This window comes from Stegostoma tigrinum, chromosome 3, assembly GCF_030684315.1.
Source record: "Stegostoma tigrinum isolate sSteTig4 chromosome 3, sSteTig4.hap1, whole genome shotgun sequence".
NCBI classification, from domain to species: domain Eukaryota; kingdom Metazoa; phylum Chordata; class Chondrichthyes; order Orectolobiformes; family Stegostomatidae; genus Stegostoma; species Stegostoma tigrinum.
The window spans coordinates 32,446,770-32,465,238 of NC_081356.1; the positions used below are offsets into that span (position 1 = coordinate 32,446,770).

At 41.5% G+C, this 18,469-nt stretch overlaps 1 protein-coding gene across 8 annotated transcripts in view; it reads right to left on the bottom strand.

The window, feature by feature from the left end:
• Positions 1-18,469, bottom strand: part of LOC125451012 (paralemmin-2-like) — a 438,977-nt gene that overhangs the window by 107,246 nt on the left and 313,262 nt on the right. Inside the window, exon 1 of one of the 8 annotated variants that reach the window (XM_048527630.2) lies at positions 8,464-8,708. The exons of 6 other annotated variants lie outside the window; for them this stretch is intronic. Coding sequence is in view for 1 of the 2 variants with exons in the window: in XM_048527627.2 (XP_048383584.2) it covers positions 2,670-2,705 (36 nt within the window). In the remaining variant the exon portion in view is untranslated. Of the gene's footprint in view, positions 1-2,669; positions 3,013-8,463; positions 8,709-18,469 lie in introns of those variants that run through there. One more of the 8 variants, XM_048527627.2, reaches the window with a different exon arrangement.

The window sequence follows — 18,469 nt, forward strand, 5'->3', positions numbered from 1 at the left end:
CAAAATGTCAATAGCTTGCTTTGAGTAGCAAAGAGAGACAGCCGCATGAATTGAGTGTAGCAAGGATACAGAAGACTTCTATCTCTCTCTGGAAATTTCCCATGAGCTTACAAACCAGCATCAGAAAAACTACCATTCACATAGAAGTTGAGAAGCTTTGTCACTCATTAGGAAACAGGACACCACTGAAGTTGCTGGAACTCAGGTTTCTCTTTCACAACTCAAAGGCTCTTAAAAAAACTGTAAACTGAAACTGCCTTTATCTCCCTGCCTTTCATAGATACCCTCTCTCCATCATTTTTGTAAGCTCATTACCGGAGTGTTTGCCGTTGTGTTCTATTATTTTTTCAGGTAATAAAACTCCATGCTCATTCACTCAAGAATATCTTGGAATGGACTTACTTTTATTTTTAATCTGACTATCTGAGTTTATCTTAAGTATGATAAGCATGCACTAAGAAAGAAAGAAATGGTATGACTGATTGAGAGGGGTTCTCAAAAAAAAGGTGAACCATAGCTCCTCTTCACATAATCGTGCCAATTGGAACAAAGAAAAGGATGTCTCTCACTAAAAAAAAGGGAGAACTTCATAACCTCTGGACGTTTCAAGACATTTTCAGAAAAAATGTTTAAATATAGTAACTCTTGTGAGGTAGGACATTAACCAGTTTCCCATTCATATTGTAATAGATGGAAATCCTGTCCATTATGATTTCCAGCCAGAAGTCCCAAGCTTCAGCAGGCAAGGTGAAAGCAAGCTGAATTTAGACCCCAAACAAAATCTGGGGTTATGAAGCAGCTTAGTATTATCCCAAACAAAGGAAGGAGTCCAAGGAAGATGAAGCTAATGAGAACAAGGTAAGATTTCTTGCTGCCCAATTTCCAACCAACCCTTGCTTGCTGTATCAATAAGAATAAGGATTTAGAAAGACAACAATAACATGAAACTTGTCTGGTCAGTGATTTGCAAATCAGCATCAAAAACTTTGATAGGGAATATGTGAGGCAATGGGAGCATTTCTGAAGTCTCAAGCACCTTTTCCTAAGTTAACAGTAAATCATTAAATATGGATCCAATAAAAGCATTTACATTGTGCCCTGATAATAAAATGTGAGGCTGGATGAACACAGCAGGCCAAGCAGCATCTCAGGAGCACAAAAGCTGACGTTTCGGGCCTAGACCCTTCATCAGAGAAGGGTCTAGGCCCGAAACGTCAGCTTTTGTGCTCCTGAGATGCTGCTTGGCCTGCTGTGTTCATCCAGCCTCACATTTTATTATCTTGGAATCTCCAGCATCTGCAGTTCCCATTATCTCTGATACATTGTGCCCTAATTTGGTTGTAATGCAGATAAATAGCAGCTTAAATGTACCAACCACTTGATTCAAAAAACACCAACCAGGTATATTTAATTGGAGAAAGTGAATTTGCCGAGTCCAGATTTGGACACAGTATTGCAGACTTGGTTTATACCAAGGTTCTTTGCAACAGGAGAACAGCTTGCACCCTTTTGCATTCCTCCACTGACACGGGGCTTAAAGCTCTGACACAAATGAACTAAGTTGACACACTGAGGATTTCGTGCCATTGCCACACTCATCTCTAAACTCAGGTGCTCCTCCAATGCTCTTCTATACACTTCAGCAGCCCAGCTTATATCCAACAGTAAGTATCCACATACACTGCAACTTCGACACAACCACCTCACTGGGCAAATAGCCACATGCTTTTCAAGATATACTCCTGAGGCAATAATGCGCTTCCACACAGGCATGACCATATTGCCCGGATTATGATGTTAGGTATGGAGGGAAGGTCTTACGAGGAAAGGCTGAGGGACTTGACGCTGTTTTCATTAGAGAGAAGAAGGTTGAGAGGAGACTTAATTGAAACATATAAAATAATCAGAGGGTTAGATAGGGTGGATAGGGAGAGCCTTTTTTCTAGAATGGTGACGGCAAGCACGAGGGGGCATAGCTTTAAATTGAGGGGTGAAAGATATAGGACAGATGTCAGAGGTAGTTTCTTTACTCAGAGAGTAGTAAGGGAATGGAACGCTTTGTCTGCAACGGTAGTGGATTCGCCAACTTTAGGTACATTTATGTCGTCATTGGACAAGCATATGGACGTACATGGAAGAGTGTAGGTTAGATGGGCTTGAGATCGATATGACCGGTTGGCACAACATTGAGGGCCGAAGGGCCTGTACTGTGCTGTAATGTTCTATGTTCTATGTTCTATGCACCAAGCATGGAGCAAGGCTAGGTTTTGCGGTTAGCAACATAGCAACAGCATTTGCAACTGGCTTCAAAGAAAGCTGACCTCAAAGATGTAACAATCTCTGTGGTGTATGATTGCTCTTTTCTTGACAGGGATTTAAATCTGAAGCCAAGGGGGCAGTAACAGAAATATTAGAACGAAACAAATAGGAGCTGGAATAGGTCATACAGCCCTTGAAGCCTGCCTCACTATCATGGCTGGCCTCTTGTCTCAACCCTGCTCACACACCAGGTTAAGTAACTCTCTGGGAGACCAAACGTTTTTATATCTCAGCTGTAAACATGTTCAAAAGTGGAGCAGCCTTAACAACGATTTATTTATACATTCACCTCAAAACAGCCCATTAAATGACCTTTCTATGTACCTTGAATCAACCTACAGCATACGTACCGACAGCAAGGAGCAAAGCAGCAGCCAGGAAATCATGGTGCTTTGTTTCTACAGAGGTGCCAAAATGAAGGACAATGCTTTGTCAGTCCAGTAAATTGTTCGAGCAACTATTTTCTTCCTTTCCCCTGCTGCCAATTCCTGTGGAGAAGGATTCCGCTCCAGCCAAACAAATCTCGTTTTCTTCTCAAGCGTTTGTTTCTTTTCTGGTGGAAGCAAGGGGGTCAAGTTGAGAAACAAAGTCTGCAGCAGACCTTCCAGTTGACCTCTCAGCGGCTAGAAGCTTGTGAACCAGGTAACCTGCTCTCTCCTCACACTTCGGAAAAACTCCAGTAAGGAACTGTCTTCGGATCAGTCACGTGTTTCATGAAAGTTAGAGGTGACTTATGGATATAAAAAACACCTTCGGCTCATTAACATTGAAATGCAGTCCCTTGGCATGACCTTGATGCTTTATCTCGGTACACTTTCCTGCTTCAACTGGTCGCAAAATCACCATAAATATAAACATAGGCTGGGCCCAGAGAAGGGAAAAGATAAATAAAAGCCGAAAAAACTATTGGTTAAGGCACACATTTATAGACTTCTGCCTCTTTGTAAATACGACAATCACAGAGCTGTAATATATTCACACATGAACAAAGACTTGCATCTATCACAACCACAGCACTGGGACTGGGTGTCTTGGCACCAGATTTAAAACCCTGTTGGATTTGTGCTCAAATCTGGAGTGGAACTTGAGATCCTGATCAGAGTGAGAAAGTGCCTCTGTTATTGCTTGTTGCAGCTAGGGAGAGCAGGTTGGGCACCTAGCTACTTTTGTGCATCCAGACAGAGACAGAATTACATGCACACGAGCTTGCAACAGTAGAAAGGAAAATCAGCAGTTCTGTGGCAGCATCACAAGGCCTAATGGGGTCTGTGTTGCTGACACTTGTTTAGGTAAATGTTGTGCAATCTCGCAAGAAAATTGCGATGTGCATTGGTTGCATGCAAAATCTTAAGAACTACCATGAGGGGCTTATCGGAATTTAACCTCTTGCCCTTCGTGGGTGCATGATGGCACCAGGGATACCACAGTTCTCACTTAGAGACTTGAGGAGTGGCCTTAAAGGGACAGGCCTCGACTTTGAACACATCTTTTTTAGCAGCAAGACATGTGCATTGGCACTTTACCACCATACCACACACACAAGGAATACCTCATGTATTAACCACCTGTTGGAATGATTCATAAAGCTGAAGTAGAATAACTTGTGTTACACAAATACAATGCAATTACATTACCATTGCTGAATTCCCAACATCAACAAAGAGAGGCTAACTATGGACTAGTCATATAAATGCTGTAGCTACAAAAGCAGGTCAGATGTTGGGAATTATGTGGCAAGTAACTCAATCCTGTCTTACCAAAGCCTGTCCTCCGTTTACAAGGCACAAGTCAGGAGTGTGATGGAATAGAATTAGGGTTTTACAATTAGGTTTTATTGTCACATGTATTCGAGTCCAAGAGTACAGTGAAAAGTGCACAAAGTTGCCATTCTCAGCACTGTATCAGGTACAAAAACCTGAACTGAACAAAAATAACCATCTTAGATACAAAAACCAGAATTTAATAAAAGCAGAAATATAAAAAAACGCCAAGAAAAAACAGGGAAGAACTCAGGTCTAAAAGTCTTATAATAGGTAAACTATAAATATTCTTGCTCAGCTATTATCAATTAAAAGTAATGTCAAAGATATTTATTGGGTGAAAACTGCAGAGATCTGGTGGATACCTGGAATGTGCCCAAATGTCCTAATCTAGACAGTGTTAACATAAATTTACTCATTAATCTAAACACCAATCTAGTTTGCTGTTGTAATATCTTTGCTGACCTGATCCCACAGGAGCAGTTAGCAGTAATCAGGCTGTGGAGTACAGCCAAGTCATTGACTGAAAACTGAACTGAATCTAATGTTTCTTTAGTTAAAAGGAAGACACTCCCCAAGAACTAAGCCTTTCTGAAAATGTTAAATCAATTTAAGTGTAGTTTTCAGAAGAAAATTTGTTTTTTTTTGTTAAATTCAATTTTCATCAACCTGTGTAACAATAATGCTCCCCACTTGCCTGGATGGGGGCAGCTCCAACATCACTCAACACAGTTCAAGAACTTCCTTCACCATTGAAAAGTGGCATTGGTATCTACCATTAAGTTGCACTGGAACAACTCACTGCCATGGTAGAGCCTTCAAAACCCAGAACCTCTTCCATCTCAAAGGACAGTGGGGATGGATACATGGGAAAACCACCACTTGCAAGTTTACCTCCAAGCCACTCATCATCCTGACTGGAACTATATCACTGTTCCTTCATTATTGCTGGAACTCTCCTCCTAACTGCACTGTGTAGACCAAGGACAGCAATGGCTCAAGAAAACTGTTCACTGCAGCTTCTCTTGGACAATAAATGCTGGTCCAGCCAGCAATTCCTACATCCAATGAATGAAGAAAAACAGACTCTTAGCTTTCTTGCACTGAATATTATTTAACCATACAATAAACCCAACAAAATTGGCTTAGCTTTTATGTTATGTAACCTATGGTAAGTTTCTTTGTACTTTCTTAAATTGCAGCAAAGTCACTGTCTTCAGTAACTGATCATTCCTACCCAATCCTCTACACCTAACATGCAGAATTAGCAATTGCCCAATGCCAATGAATGTTTAAATCGTTATTTCAGAAAAATGTGATCTGTGATCTTTCAGAATGCTGTACACAATTTGTGCTGTTGTCACAACCACATAACCTTACAGCACACATTCAGAAACATTTACAACAAAATCTTGCCTCCACAATGTAGCAAACTTTAATGCATTTAAACATTTCAAGATGCTTTATAGGAGTTAGAAGGAATTTGACACCAAGCCACACAAGGACATATTATGACAGGACTAAATACTTGGTAAAAGATGTAGATTTTAAGGAGTATTGTAAAGGAGAAGAGACAGATAGAGAGGCAGAAAAGTTTAGGAAGAGAATTCCAGACTATGGGGCACTTGCAGCTGATGGCATGAATGTTGGTGTTTATTGTAAGGGGAATAGAAGATAGAAGTATGGAAGTTTTGCTACACCTTTGCAAGGCATCAGTGAGACCGCATGCGGAGTAGCATATATAGTTTTGGTATTCTTACTTAAGGAAGGGCATTTTTGTATTGGAAACAGTCCAGAGAAGGTTTGCATGATTGATTCCTAGGGTGACAGGGTTATTCTATAAGAAATGGTTAGGCAAATTGGACTTACACCCATTGGAGCCTCAAAGATCAAAAGATGATTTCATCGAAACATACAGTGTTTTGAAGGGGATTGACAAGGTTGACACTGAGAAGTTATTCCCCTTGTGGAGAAGATATCATTAAATCATACTCGATGGCAAAGTCACAGTCCTGCTGGACATGATGTTTCAGTGGGGTGTCAGTAAGCCGGGTTTCTGGGATCTTGGTGAATCAACAGTGTGTCTCAATGAGAGTGAAGAATTAAAAGAAGTGGGGAAAGAGCAGAGAAAGGAAGAGATGAATTGAAATAAAATCGCATACAGAAAGGGAAATTAAGGAAATAAGAAAAATGTGATGGAGAGAAGTAAAAATGAGACAATTAGGAGGTAAGAGCTCTTTTTAACAATTACTTAGAGCAATTTATTACTTGCAGATGTGAGGAAAACATTTGCACTGTAAACTTACCTTCTGCCAGGATTTTAACAATGTTACAGTCGCAGGAAATTTTCATGCACTGAGACTGTGAAAACGGCTTGAAGGAGGGTTTGCAAATTCCCTAACTGGAGGTTAAGGGGTCGATGGGAGCTTATTGAGTAATGAGGGAACAGAGGGCTCTCAGCACTCATCTTTCATTTGTTCAATCCCCCTCCCTGTACATCCCATCCCTATCCTTGAGATGGGTACCTCTATGTCTGGGTTTGTGGGGATATATACTACTTGTTAAAGTTGGACACCAGTTGCAGAGTCCTTGTGCTCCCTTATCCCTGCATGCCGTTACCTACCAGCGATACACCAACTTTCCATTTGTCCGAAGGAGTAGGTACTCCACACAGGGGTAAGGTTACCAGCCTGGGCTGCATACATTCTGGGAATGTTGATGGTACCAATGCCATGGAAAGCTGGTGGTGGATTGTCACAATTGTCTCCTAAAGCTCCGCCTGTCAGTGTTAATTAAGGCAATTAACTGAACCTTTCCATCTTTAAGCAGGGAAACAGCCAGGTGCCAGCAGAAGAAGTCAGCTGAAAATGCTGGCTATATATTTCATGATTTGCAGCCAGCACAATATGTTGATGAAACCTACCATTCCATCCACTGCTTCCAATGCACCTTCCTGTTATGTATATCTCACAGTCAGTATGTCAGTGTACTTTAAGAGGCATGCTTATGATATCACCACTGCATAAGAGCAATGAGCTGAGGGTGGAAGGGTCTTAGACACTGTCTTGCCTGGGATCACTCTACTGACAAGACACTCGATTGCAAGCATGCTGCCCAGTTGTAATTATTAGCTGAATGTTAGCCCAGACACACACATTCCTGTGAAATGTTGTGTTGCACTGCATCGAATGTCTTCTGGAAATTCCTGTCCACTGCAGTGTTACCCTCATCAAGCCTGTGCGTTATCGATTCAAAAAAACTCTAGCAAGTTAGATGAACACAGTGTTTCCTTTAGAAATCTATGCTGGCTGCTCTTCATTTGTTCACTTTTTTTCCTTATACCTCCTAATTGTATTCCAAATAATTCTTTCTGGAAGCATCTCCACCAAGACATTTAACTGACTGGTCAGAAATTATGTATTTGTCCATAAATATCCTTGCATGTACCTCATCTGGTCCCAGTGCCTTGTGAACTTTAAGTGCTAACAGTCTGTCTGCCACTCCTTCCTTATCAATTTTGAACTATCCTCATGGCGGATATCCTCTTCTATCACATGGCCTGGGTAACATCAAGAAAGTTGCAGGTATTCACTCATCTAATGAATCCCTGATTGCTATGGCTGTTCTTTCATTTTTCCTCCCCTCCTGGCTAGTCCCAAGCATAGTTCTGAGTACATTCCCTTGAGGAAACAGCAGCGTCATCAGTTTCACAATGATTTGTGAGCAGACCCCAGGAGAGTTCCTGTACAAAACTACCTGTTTCTCTTGGATGCCTTCCAGGCCCTTTCACCTCCAGGATCTTAAGTTGCAGCGTTAATCCCTTCCCGAACATGCTGTTTGCGGACTCCTCTGCCTCACCGGTATGTCATGGTGACTCCAGCCACCGTTAGAGCTCCAAAACCCAAAGTCCAAGCTTCTGCAGCTGGCAGCACTCCCTGTACTTGTGGTTGTCTGGAAAACTGCTAGGACCCTCAACTTTATTCATATTAGAGGCTCCACATTCCACTTTCCCAAGCTGTACAACCGTGCCTCGGCTTTATTTGTTTGGGTTAACATCACTCTGCTTCTGAACATACATTACTTTATTATATCGGCCTTGACAGTCTCTTATTCCAGGTGTTTTGCTGTTAAATCTAAGCATTAATACATCTTTAAAAAAAGAGCCTTTCTAACTTACAGCGATTTAAAGATAGTCTGTAATAATAGTTTGTTATCAACCAATTAACTTACTGAGAAATAGTACAAGAAAAAAAAGAGCTTCTTTCTCCTTAACACACTACCCACTTGACACACCATACCTCCTGCAATTTTTCTTACTTAAAGCACCTCTTTGCTCCCACTGAATCGAACACCCACACTGAATCAAATTCATGAATATACTCACTCAGCCTCTGTCTCCGTCAGATAAAGCCTTCCTCAACCTGAATACGAGTCCTTATGCTTGTATAAACGTGTTAAAGGGCCAAGTGGAGGTTTCAATCCTTGAAAAGCAGTTAGAAATTCCTGAGAAAGCTAAGTCTCCTTGGTACTGTGCTGGGAGACCAAGTCGAGGTATTTCCTGACCTTTGACCTAATAAAATTTGATCTCATAAGGAGAAAGCACTTGGGCCCACGTAACATGAAGGTGACGTACTAGTCAATACTGGGCTTATGTGCTGTAGCAGAACACAGATTAAACATTGTGGAAACCAGTTGATCTTGTTAAATCTATCACAAAATAAAAAGCTTTTAAATTTCGCTTGAGCATGCCTTTGACCTTCTGAATCTGCTGGTCTTCTAAATTAGGCTGTGTCCGTTGTGCTGCTGGGTTGTCAACATGCCAGGCTTGGAACAGTTTGGAGAGGAGCCTGTTTATTTGGCATGGGTCCAGAAATTCTGCACGGCAGTGACTCTATCCATTTTCTGAAGTGTTCTCAGGAAGCCTGCTCTCTTTCCTGGCCCGAACACTGCTGTGTAAACTCCTTTAACGTGCCTGGATAAAATTCATGAAAACACAAGCTCGTAGCAGCCACTTTTCAAACAATCAATCAGTAGCAGCTCGTCTTAGCATGCATCCAGCTGGGCTGTGACTGACCTCTGTGACAAAGCACAGAGGTTGATGTAGAAAGGACAACACAAAATGCTTGATGGGACACAGAAGCAGTCTGTAATCCGGGAAAAAAAATAATTGTACAACACAATCTGGATGGGACAATTAACATCATTACATATTTCCTTATGAGCTCTGTCTAGGACGCAATCTGTAACACCAGAGAAATCACAGAATGAGACAGCATAGAGGGAGGCAGTTCACCCCATTATGTCTGTCCTAGCTTTCTGAAAGAGAAATCTAGTTAGTCTCACTCTCACTCCTGGTTCCTTCCCCAAAGTTTTGCAGTTTTGTTTTGCCTTTTCAAATACACATTTGATTCTATTTCAAAAGTTATTATTGAATCTCTTCCACCATCCTTTCAGGTTTTATAATCTAGGTCCAGACAACTCACTGAAAATACAAGAATTGGCCTTATCTGCCCTCTGGTTTCAATGAAATTAAACATAACTTCAAAAGAACACAGAGCTCTGTGCTTCCTTACGAGTCATATTTTCCACGTGAGAACAACTTCTAGAATTCCCACAAAACGACTGACACATGCACACACCAGGCCCTGTGGGTGCCTTGTCATGAGTGAGAAATTCTGATGTTTTTTCCCTGCTTAACTTTTAGCATTGCTTGGGGCTGAATTTCCACCCTCATCGGGTCATTTCCCAGATGTGGGATTGGAGGGGGTGGGGAGGGGGTGGGGTTGGGTGCAGGGGAAACCAATTAAAAGCCGATTTTCAGAGGCTGAACAGAACTTTCTAGTCACTTGGCCTACACACCGAGGCCCACTGTGGCACTGGAGATGAGTCAGCTTCCTGGAAGCAGAGTTATGGCAGCAGACCTGCTGCAGGCAGGCATTGAGGTGAATCCCACACTATTCCCCCAGCTGCACATCATGTTATCTCTGATGCTATCTCCATCTTTTAACTCAAAATGTTTGAATATCGCTGAGAGGCTATCGAGGCTCCCTCTCTCGTTCTTATCTGCAACACAGGCTAAACTGTGTGCCCAGTTTGAGGGCCTCTTATTGGCCCTCCAGCTTTGAGAGCTTTCCTGCCATCCTAAATTGGACAGCAAGCATGCCCTTTGCTCACCAATTGGCCAATTCAGAGAAAATCTGAATGACTGTCCTTGATCCAGTGCTGCGGTCAGGATGCCTACTTGACTACAATGTTGGGGTCCCAGTGCAAAATCAAAGCCCTGATCCTCAACTTTTTAATAAATTATTTTTAGTTACTGTCTATGCAGGTTAGCAGAGAATGAATCTCCAGATACACACTGACAGATTCTGCAGTGAAAACGATGGCAATACTGTCAGCATTTGCAATTTGTTTGTGAAATTGATAGGAACTACTGCCATCAATATATGCATAGTTAATTCTGCTCTCAGACATTTGCTGCTCATTCACAGATTGCATTGTTGAGTTTCTTGAAGGTGGAAATTGATTAGAAGAAATCAGAGATTTGAGGTGAATGCCTAATTTACAGGTTATTAGCCCTGTTCTAAACACCCATGAAAAAGTTCAACCACGCTGAACAAGTTGTAACTGGTTTTTAGTGGCATATGGAATTAAAATTATTGATGAATAATGTCTCTGGCCTGGAGGAATGAATTCTCTACTTACCGCATGCCAATATTTTCTCTTCCATGATAGAAACTTGCATTGATTTTAAAAAGGTGTTTCTTCATCTTACGACATTTCAACTTTAATCCGAAATGTAGATATTTTCTTAATCAGTCTACCAGTTAACAGCACACCTGTTAACTTTGGCGTTAATCTAATACCAACATATAGATTATGAGCAAGAGTAGGCCCCTTGGCACTTGAGACTGCACCATTATCCAATAAGATCATGGCTAATCCGATTACTCCACATTCCTGTCTATCCTCAGTAATCTTTCACTCCTTTCCTGATTAGGAATCTATCCACCTCTGTCTTAAAAATATTTTTAAGGTGAGACTTAAACTCAGGCCTCCAAGCTTAGAGGTAGGGAAATTGCCACTGCACCATAAGAGCCCTCTTGTATACACATCCCACACTATCTGTTAACATATGAGATGCGAATGACACGATCTCACTATTTCCTGGTTTGCTATCTCTGTGACTTCTTTAACACTCTTCTGGCAGGATTTGGCACAAGAGATCGGTGTTTAAAAATAAGGGATAGTCCATTTAAGACATAGTTTATTAGAAACTTGTCTCTTAGGGGATCCTGGCATTGTGGAGCTCCCTTCCTCAAAGGCAGAGGAGGCAATGTCTTTAAATATTTTTAAGACAGAGGTAGATAGATTCCTAATCAGGAAAGGAGTGAAAGATTACTGGGGATAGACAGGAATGTGGAGTAATCGGATTAGCCATGATCTTATTGGATAATGGTGCAGTCTCAAGTGCCAAGGGGCCTATTCTTGCTCATAATCTATATGTTGGTATTAGATTAACGCCACAAATTTTACATCCTTGACATATCCTGTTCGCTGGCAAAGAGTCATCAGTTCCATTTCACATGGAGGATTTGAGAGATTGATTATACCAATCATAAATGATTGAACTAGCTGGGCTGCCATCTGTCTTTCTAAAGAGAAGACTGTGGGTGAATTGATTGAGGTCTGTGAGGTAATGAAATGGCTTGACAGAGTACAATTAGGGGAAGTGTTTTCATTTGTAGCAAGGCCAAAAAGCAATGACATAAATAGAAGAGACACAGACAGTCAGTAAAGCATCTAATGGGGAACTCAGGATAGCTTATTTAGCGGTGGCACCTCGTTCTCTCGTGGAATTTGGAACCACATTAAGTGCGAGGCAAACCAATGAGAGAGAAACACATACAACAGGGCCATTGCAAATTGTGGGCCATTACCCCAATGGGGGGTTTGTACAAATAGCAAATGATGTTTTAGGAGCTAAATCCATTTAACCGCCCTCCCCTTTCTTTGTCCCGGTAGTGGTAAGTAACCAATCACAAGGCAAACATCAAGCTTTGATTGGCTATGGTTGCTCTGATCTGATGTGACTGCGTGTTCTCATGAATACATCAGTGTTCCTATGGACGCAGACTGATGGATTGCTTCATTACTTCAAAAGTACTTTGGTAGCTGCAAAGTACTTTGAGGCATTCACTGGTTGTGAAAGGTGCTATATAAGTGCGTGTCTTTTTTATATATTGTTTCATGTGTTGGAAAGATGTCAGTCGGAGCTTCCTCTATGACTTGAGCAGGTAATTTTATTGACTGCATCTACAAAGCTGACAATGATCAGCAATGATAAGCAAGTGGTGCCAACTCTTCCCTGTAGGAGAGGAAACACAAGGGTGAATAAATCACACTCCCAGTGAGCACGTTGCACTTAACCTCATATCAACTTGAAATCAGAACTGGGGTGCTCTCAGGGTTCATTACATTGCTCAACCAGCGCAGGCAATCTACAAGTTAGCAAAGATAGAAGGAAAGTTAGCATGTCACTTCAACCATAGACTGCATACTGTGCAGAAGGAGGTCATTAAGCCCACTGAATCCATGCTGGCTCTTTGAAAGGACAGGTAAGCTAGTCTTACTCCCAACCCTTTCCTCGCACTAACCCAGCAACTTATTTTCCTTTAAGTATTTCTCCAATTGCCTTTTGAAAGCGACAATGAATTCTTCTTTAATTCAGACAGCGCACAGCGGAGGTCAACCCAGTGCTTCCCAAATCTTTTCCCACTGAGGCCCCATTTTGAAAACTGTCACAGCCCACCCTTCATGACTTTAAACACCTCCATCAGTTCTACTTTCAAATCCTTCCTCTCCAGCAGAGCTCAACCCAGGTTTGTCAATCTGTCTATGTAAGAGATATATCCCCTTTCCCTGGAACTATTGTCAAATCTTCCCTGGACCTTGTCCTTTTATCTCCCCTTCAAAAGCCAAATGTTAAAAAGTAAACTGTAAGCCACATGGCATTTTCTGACAAGTCACCCACTGACATCACAAAATTGGAGGTTAATCAGTTATTCAAACCAAATGGAAATTATTGAACCACAAAACCTAATTCAAATTATGTTGTTGCCTGAAGGGAGAAGAGAATTGATCTGACAAGGGACTAGAATTTGCTCTAGAGACAAAGAATAGCAAATTGAAGCTAATCAGATCCCAAAGAAGTGATCTGGGATTAATCAGAAGCAAACACTTGAATTTATGTACAATAACTTTCTTATTGTAATAAAACATTGTTAAAATGTAGCTTCACAGGAATGTTATTGAACCAAGTCTGACACAGAGCCGTATGAAGAGATATTGGGCAAGGTGACCAAGAGTTTGGATAGAAAGATGGACTTGAAGGTGTGGCTTATAGGAGGAGAGGCAAATAGTTGAGAAGGGTTAGTGGGATGATTTCAGAACTTGAGGCTGAGGCAGCTGAGTGCAAGGCTGCCAACAGTGGCATATTAAAATTAGGACGTGCAATAGCCCAGAATTAAAAATGTGGAAATACCCCTGATGATTATTAAGTTGTAGGTGATTGTGGAGACGGGGGAGAATCACAGCATCAGGAAAACTAGTGAAGCAAAACAACATGAGCTCCTGACCTCATTACAGCCTGGGTTCAAACATAGACTTAAGAGCTGAATTTTAGAGGTGAGTTGAGAGCGACATCAATGTCACATTTGACTGAGTGTGTCTTCAAGGAACCCTAGTAAAATTGTAATCAATGGGGATCAGGAGACAAACGCTCTGCTGGTTGGAGTCATACCTGGTGCATCGGAAAATGATTGTGGCTGCTGCAGGTCAGTCATCTCAGCTCTGGGACATCTCTGCATGATACTTACTGTCCTATGTACAAATATCTCCAGTTGCTAAATCAATAACCTTCCCTCCATCAAAAGGTCAGAAGTAGGTACGATTGCCAGTGATTGCATCATGTTCATCACTATTTGCGACTCCTCAGATACTTAAGAAGTCCATGTTCAAATGCAACAAGATGTGGAAAATATTCAGACTTGGACAGACAAGTGGCAAATAACATTCACACCACACAAATGCCAGGCAGTGACCATCTCCAATAAGGGACAATCTAACCAGCAGTCCTTGACAATCAATGGTGTTACCATCACTGACTCCCCCACTACCAACAACCTGGAGGTTACCATTGACCACAAACTCAACTGAACTATCCAAACAAACACCGTAACTACAAGAACAGGTCAGAGGCTAGGAATACCATGGTGGGTAACTCACCTCCGAACTCCTCAAGGGCTGTCCATCATCTACAAGGCACAAGTCAGGAGTGTGATGGAATATCCCCCATTTGTCTGGATGGGTGCAGTCCCTACCACACAAAAGGAGCTTGACATGATCCAGGACAAAGCAACCCACTTGTTTGACACGACGTCCACTAACATACACTCCTTCCACCACCGATGCTCAGGAGCAGTGGTGTGTACAATCTACAAGATGCACTGCAAACATCTACCCAATATTCTTAGACAGCACCTTCCAAATCCACAACCATTTCCATCCAGAAAGATAAGGGCAGCAGATAAATGGAACATGATCACCTACAACTCCCCTCCAAGCCACTTAGGTCAAAATCCTGGAATTCCCTCCCTAATAGCATTATGGGTCAGCCTAGAGCACGTGGATTGCAGTGGTTCAAGAAGGCAGCTCACCATCGGCTTCTCAAGGGCAACTATGGACAGGAATTGAATGCTGGCAAGCCAGTAACACCAATGTTTCATGAGTGAATAAAAAGAAAGAGATTTCAGACAGCAACAGGATGGTAAAGAGCTTCCTTTGGAAAAGAAAAGACTAACGACAAATAACAGCAAGTCCTCAAATCTCCAAAACATTCCCAAGCTGAAAAGCTCCAAAATTGCTCCAGAATGGATATAGCCATTTACCTAACTTGCACACGTCTTGTGGGTTTAGATTGTAGAACGTCTTTACAAATGTTTTCTATCCAGGTGCAACCTAGCAGCCTGCAAAACAACACATGCTGCTGCCACAAACTGATGTCAACTCTGTGGCTTGTGATTGTGAAATGAGGAGCTGGTGACACAAGTTGAGCTGGCAGGGGCTGGAACTCAATGAGTCAGTACAGTCTTAATGAAATAAACTCAAAACCTGGGATGTATTATTTAATACCACCAATGGACAGATTCCCCTTATCAAAGCAGGGATATTCTTGCCAAGGAGGGAGTGCAGAGACTCACCAGATTGATGCCTGGGATGGTCAACTTCCCTCCTGAGGAAAGTTCGAGGAAACCGGGTCTGTATTCTTAACAGGGTCTGAAGAATGAGGGGTAACCTCTTTGCAACTTACAGTATGTTTGCAGGTTGTGACAGTCTGGGTACAGGTTCAATGCTTCTTCTGGCAGATCTTCTGGAACAAAAATCTCAGGATAAGGGTCAGGCCATTTAACACTGACATGAGGAGAAATTTCTTCACTCAAAGGATTGTTAATCTTTGGAATTCTCCCCCCGAAGGGCTGTGGAAGCTCAAGTATTGAGCATGCTCAAGACAGAGAGAAAAAGAACAATAGATATCTGACGATAACCAAACAAAGGGAAATGGAGAGTGCAGGAAAGGGGTGTTGAGAATATGATCAGCTGTGATCTAACTGAATGATGGAGGAGACTGAATGAACCATTCCTGTTCCTATGTTCCTATCATAATCTTTTACTTTATTGGCAGCTGTGCATTTATCTTCCTATGCTCCAAGCTCTAGAATTCAATTTCAAGTCTTCTCCACATCCTTAAGGATGCCCCTCAAAATCTTCCAAATTAATAACTTGGTCATTTGTTCTGGCTCAGTGTCACATTTTATTTGATCACAGATTCTGCAAACTGCTTGGAATTATACGCTGAATTCAAGGCCCTATATAAATGCCAGTTGTTGTTGCTGACTCCATCCTGGCACTGATAGGAACACTGTAATGAGCCATCCACAATGAGAAGACTGTCTGGTCTCAAAACACATCCAGTCAAAATGTTTTGCTACAAAATATATCATTTCAACATATCTTAAATTTACACTCACCAATGCACCCTACTTCTATCCTAAGTGTTACAAATTGCTCTGAACATGATGACAAAACAGCAATACTTGCCAGTGTTTCAGCAAACTTTCTTTGTCTATTTGTTGTTGGTGATATATAATTGAGAGATTTAATGTTTATATATCAAAAAATTGGCTAGTTGTAACCCTGAGAATGCCAAAAACAAATTATTTCACCTTAACAAGTTTAAGGCTTGCACTAACAGTTACATATGATTTTTGCTTGTAAATAAAATTGGATGATTATTTCAATATAAACAACATGTAAGGGTATGAGAAAAAGGCAGGGCATTAGCATTAAGTCATGTTCATTTGGAGAGCCAAAACAGATATACTGGGCCAAACAGCATCCTTCTCCGCATAAAATGTCTGATTATAAGTAAAACACGAGATGGTGATTTGTACTGGGAAGTTAGCTCGGAATGAATGTTGCTTGATACACAACTCATTGGCTTCCTTTGGGCCTTCTTCTCAGCCAGTTATAGTTTTCTGTTGTGATCACAGTGACCAGGTTATCTGTTCTAGTGATTCAGGCTCATGGATAAATCTTAGTCAAGATATCAGAGTTTCCTTCAAAATAGACACCCAAAACAATAGCTGAAGTCTTGATTTCTTTGCTTGATCAGAATGATAGACACTCCCTCAATATAGGGTCTACTGCATTCTGAACTATAGCTGATAGGACTGGCGCTCCCAGCTTGCCACTTTCTGCAAGACCACATCTTTTCAACTTGTTATTTTTTTGACCTGCACACAACACGTGAATGAGGGTTTCACAATCGGCTGCAGCAATGTCAGAAAACAGCCTGGAGTTACCAATTCTAATCTGTTCACATTACAGCCACACCTCAACAGGAATGGTGCATGCAGACACTATCACAGAGAACCCCATCACAGCAATTATCCTTCCCTCGGCCTGCAAGATTCCAAGTGGCAGTCTTGAAACATCTGTTGAGGTGGTTCAGGAGGATTAGGAGATTGATGTCTGGAATGAGTGGGTTTGTCTTATAATGAAAAGTTGGACAGACTGGGCTTGTTTCCATTGGAGTTTAGAAGAGTGAGGGGTGGCTTGATTGAAGATTCTCAATTGTCTTGGCAAGGTGGTCGTGGAGGGGCTGTTTCCTCATTTGGGCAAGTCCAAAACTAGGGGACAATGTTTAAAATCTAGAAGTCACCTTTGTAAGATGGAGGTGAGGGGAATTTATCTTTCTGTCTGTGCGTTGTGCTAATTTGGAACACACTGCTTCAGAAGTTGGTGGAGGCAGAGTCTTTGAATATTTTTAAGTCTGAGGCAGATAGATTCTTGTTAGGCAAAGGAATCAAGTTATTGGGGTAGCTGAGAGGGAATATGGAATTTAAAACTCAAGCAAGTCCACAATAATTTAATTCAATGGCCACGGAGGCTTGAGGAGTTGAGTGGTCACTTCTAATCCTAATTTATGTCTTTGTACGGAGCAAAATTACAATGTCCAGGAATGGACTAGAAGCCTGTCATCTCACTCCCTGTTCTCGTGGTATACGTTGTACATTTCCGGCAGAGAATCAGGTATTATGTTCATTTTTTTAAAAAAAAGTATCTTATAATGAACAAGTTAAACAAAAATTAAAGGGAATTATTCCCAGATATCTTCCTCTCATTGCAATGAATCTACAGTATTTCAGCAGTTTTGATTCAGTGGATAGCCTTCTCGCCTCAGTGTTGGGAGGTTGGAGCCTCAAGTCCTACTCCAGCACAAAAGTCAAGGCTGACACTCCAATGCATTACGAAGGGAGGTGCCATCATTTGGATGAAGTTTTAAATCAAGGCCCTTTTTCCTTCTGAGGTGGTTAAAGAAGTCAGGTTACTATTCTGAAGAGGAATAAATGAGTCCTTCCCAGTGTTTTTTTCTAATTCATTCATTTGATTTCCACATCTCTGCGGGTCCAGTGTTTATTGCCCATCCCTAATTACCAAGAGGGGCAGTTGCTGTGGATCTGGAGTCAAAGGTAGGCCAGACCAGGTAAAGATGGAAGATTTTCTTTCCTATGTTAATGAACCAGTTGAGATTTTACAACAATGGGCAGTGGTTACATGTTATCATTAGGCCAGCCATTTTTTAAAATTAAACTCAAATTTCACCATTTGCCATTGGCGGGATTTGAACCCATATCCCTTAGAACAATGTCTTGGGACTCTGGAGTGCTAGTCCAGAGACATCAGTCTGAATGGTGATGTAATGATAATGTGTATGTCTCAATCAACATCACAAGAGTAGATTAGTAAGGGTCATGTTGCTGTTTGTG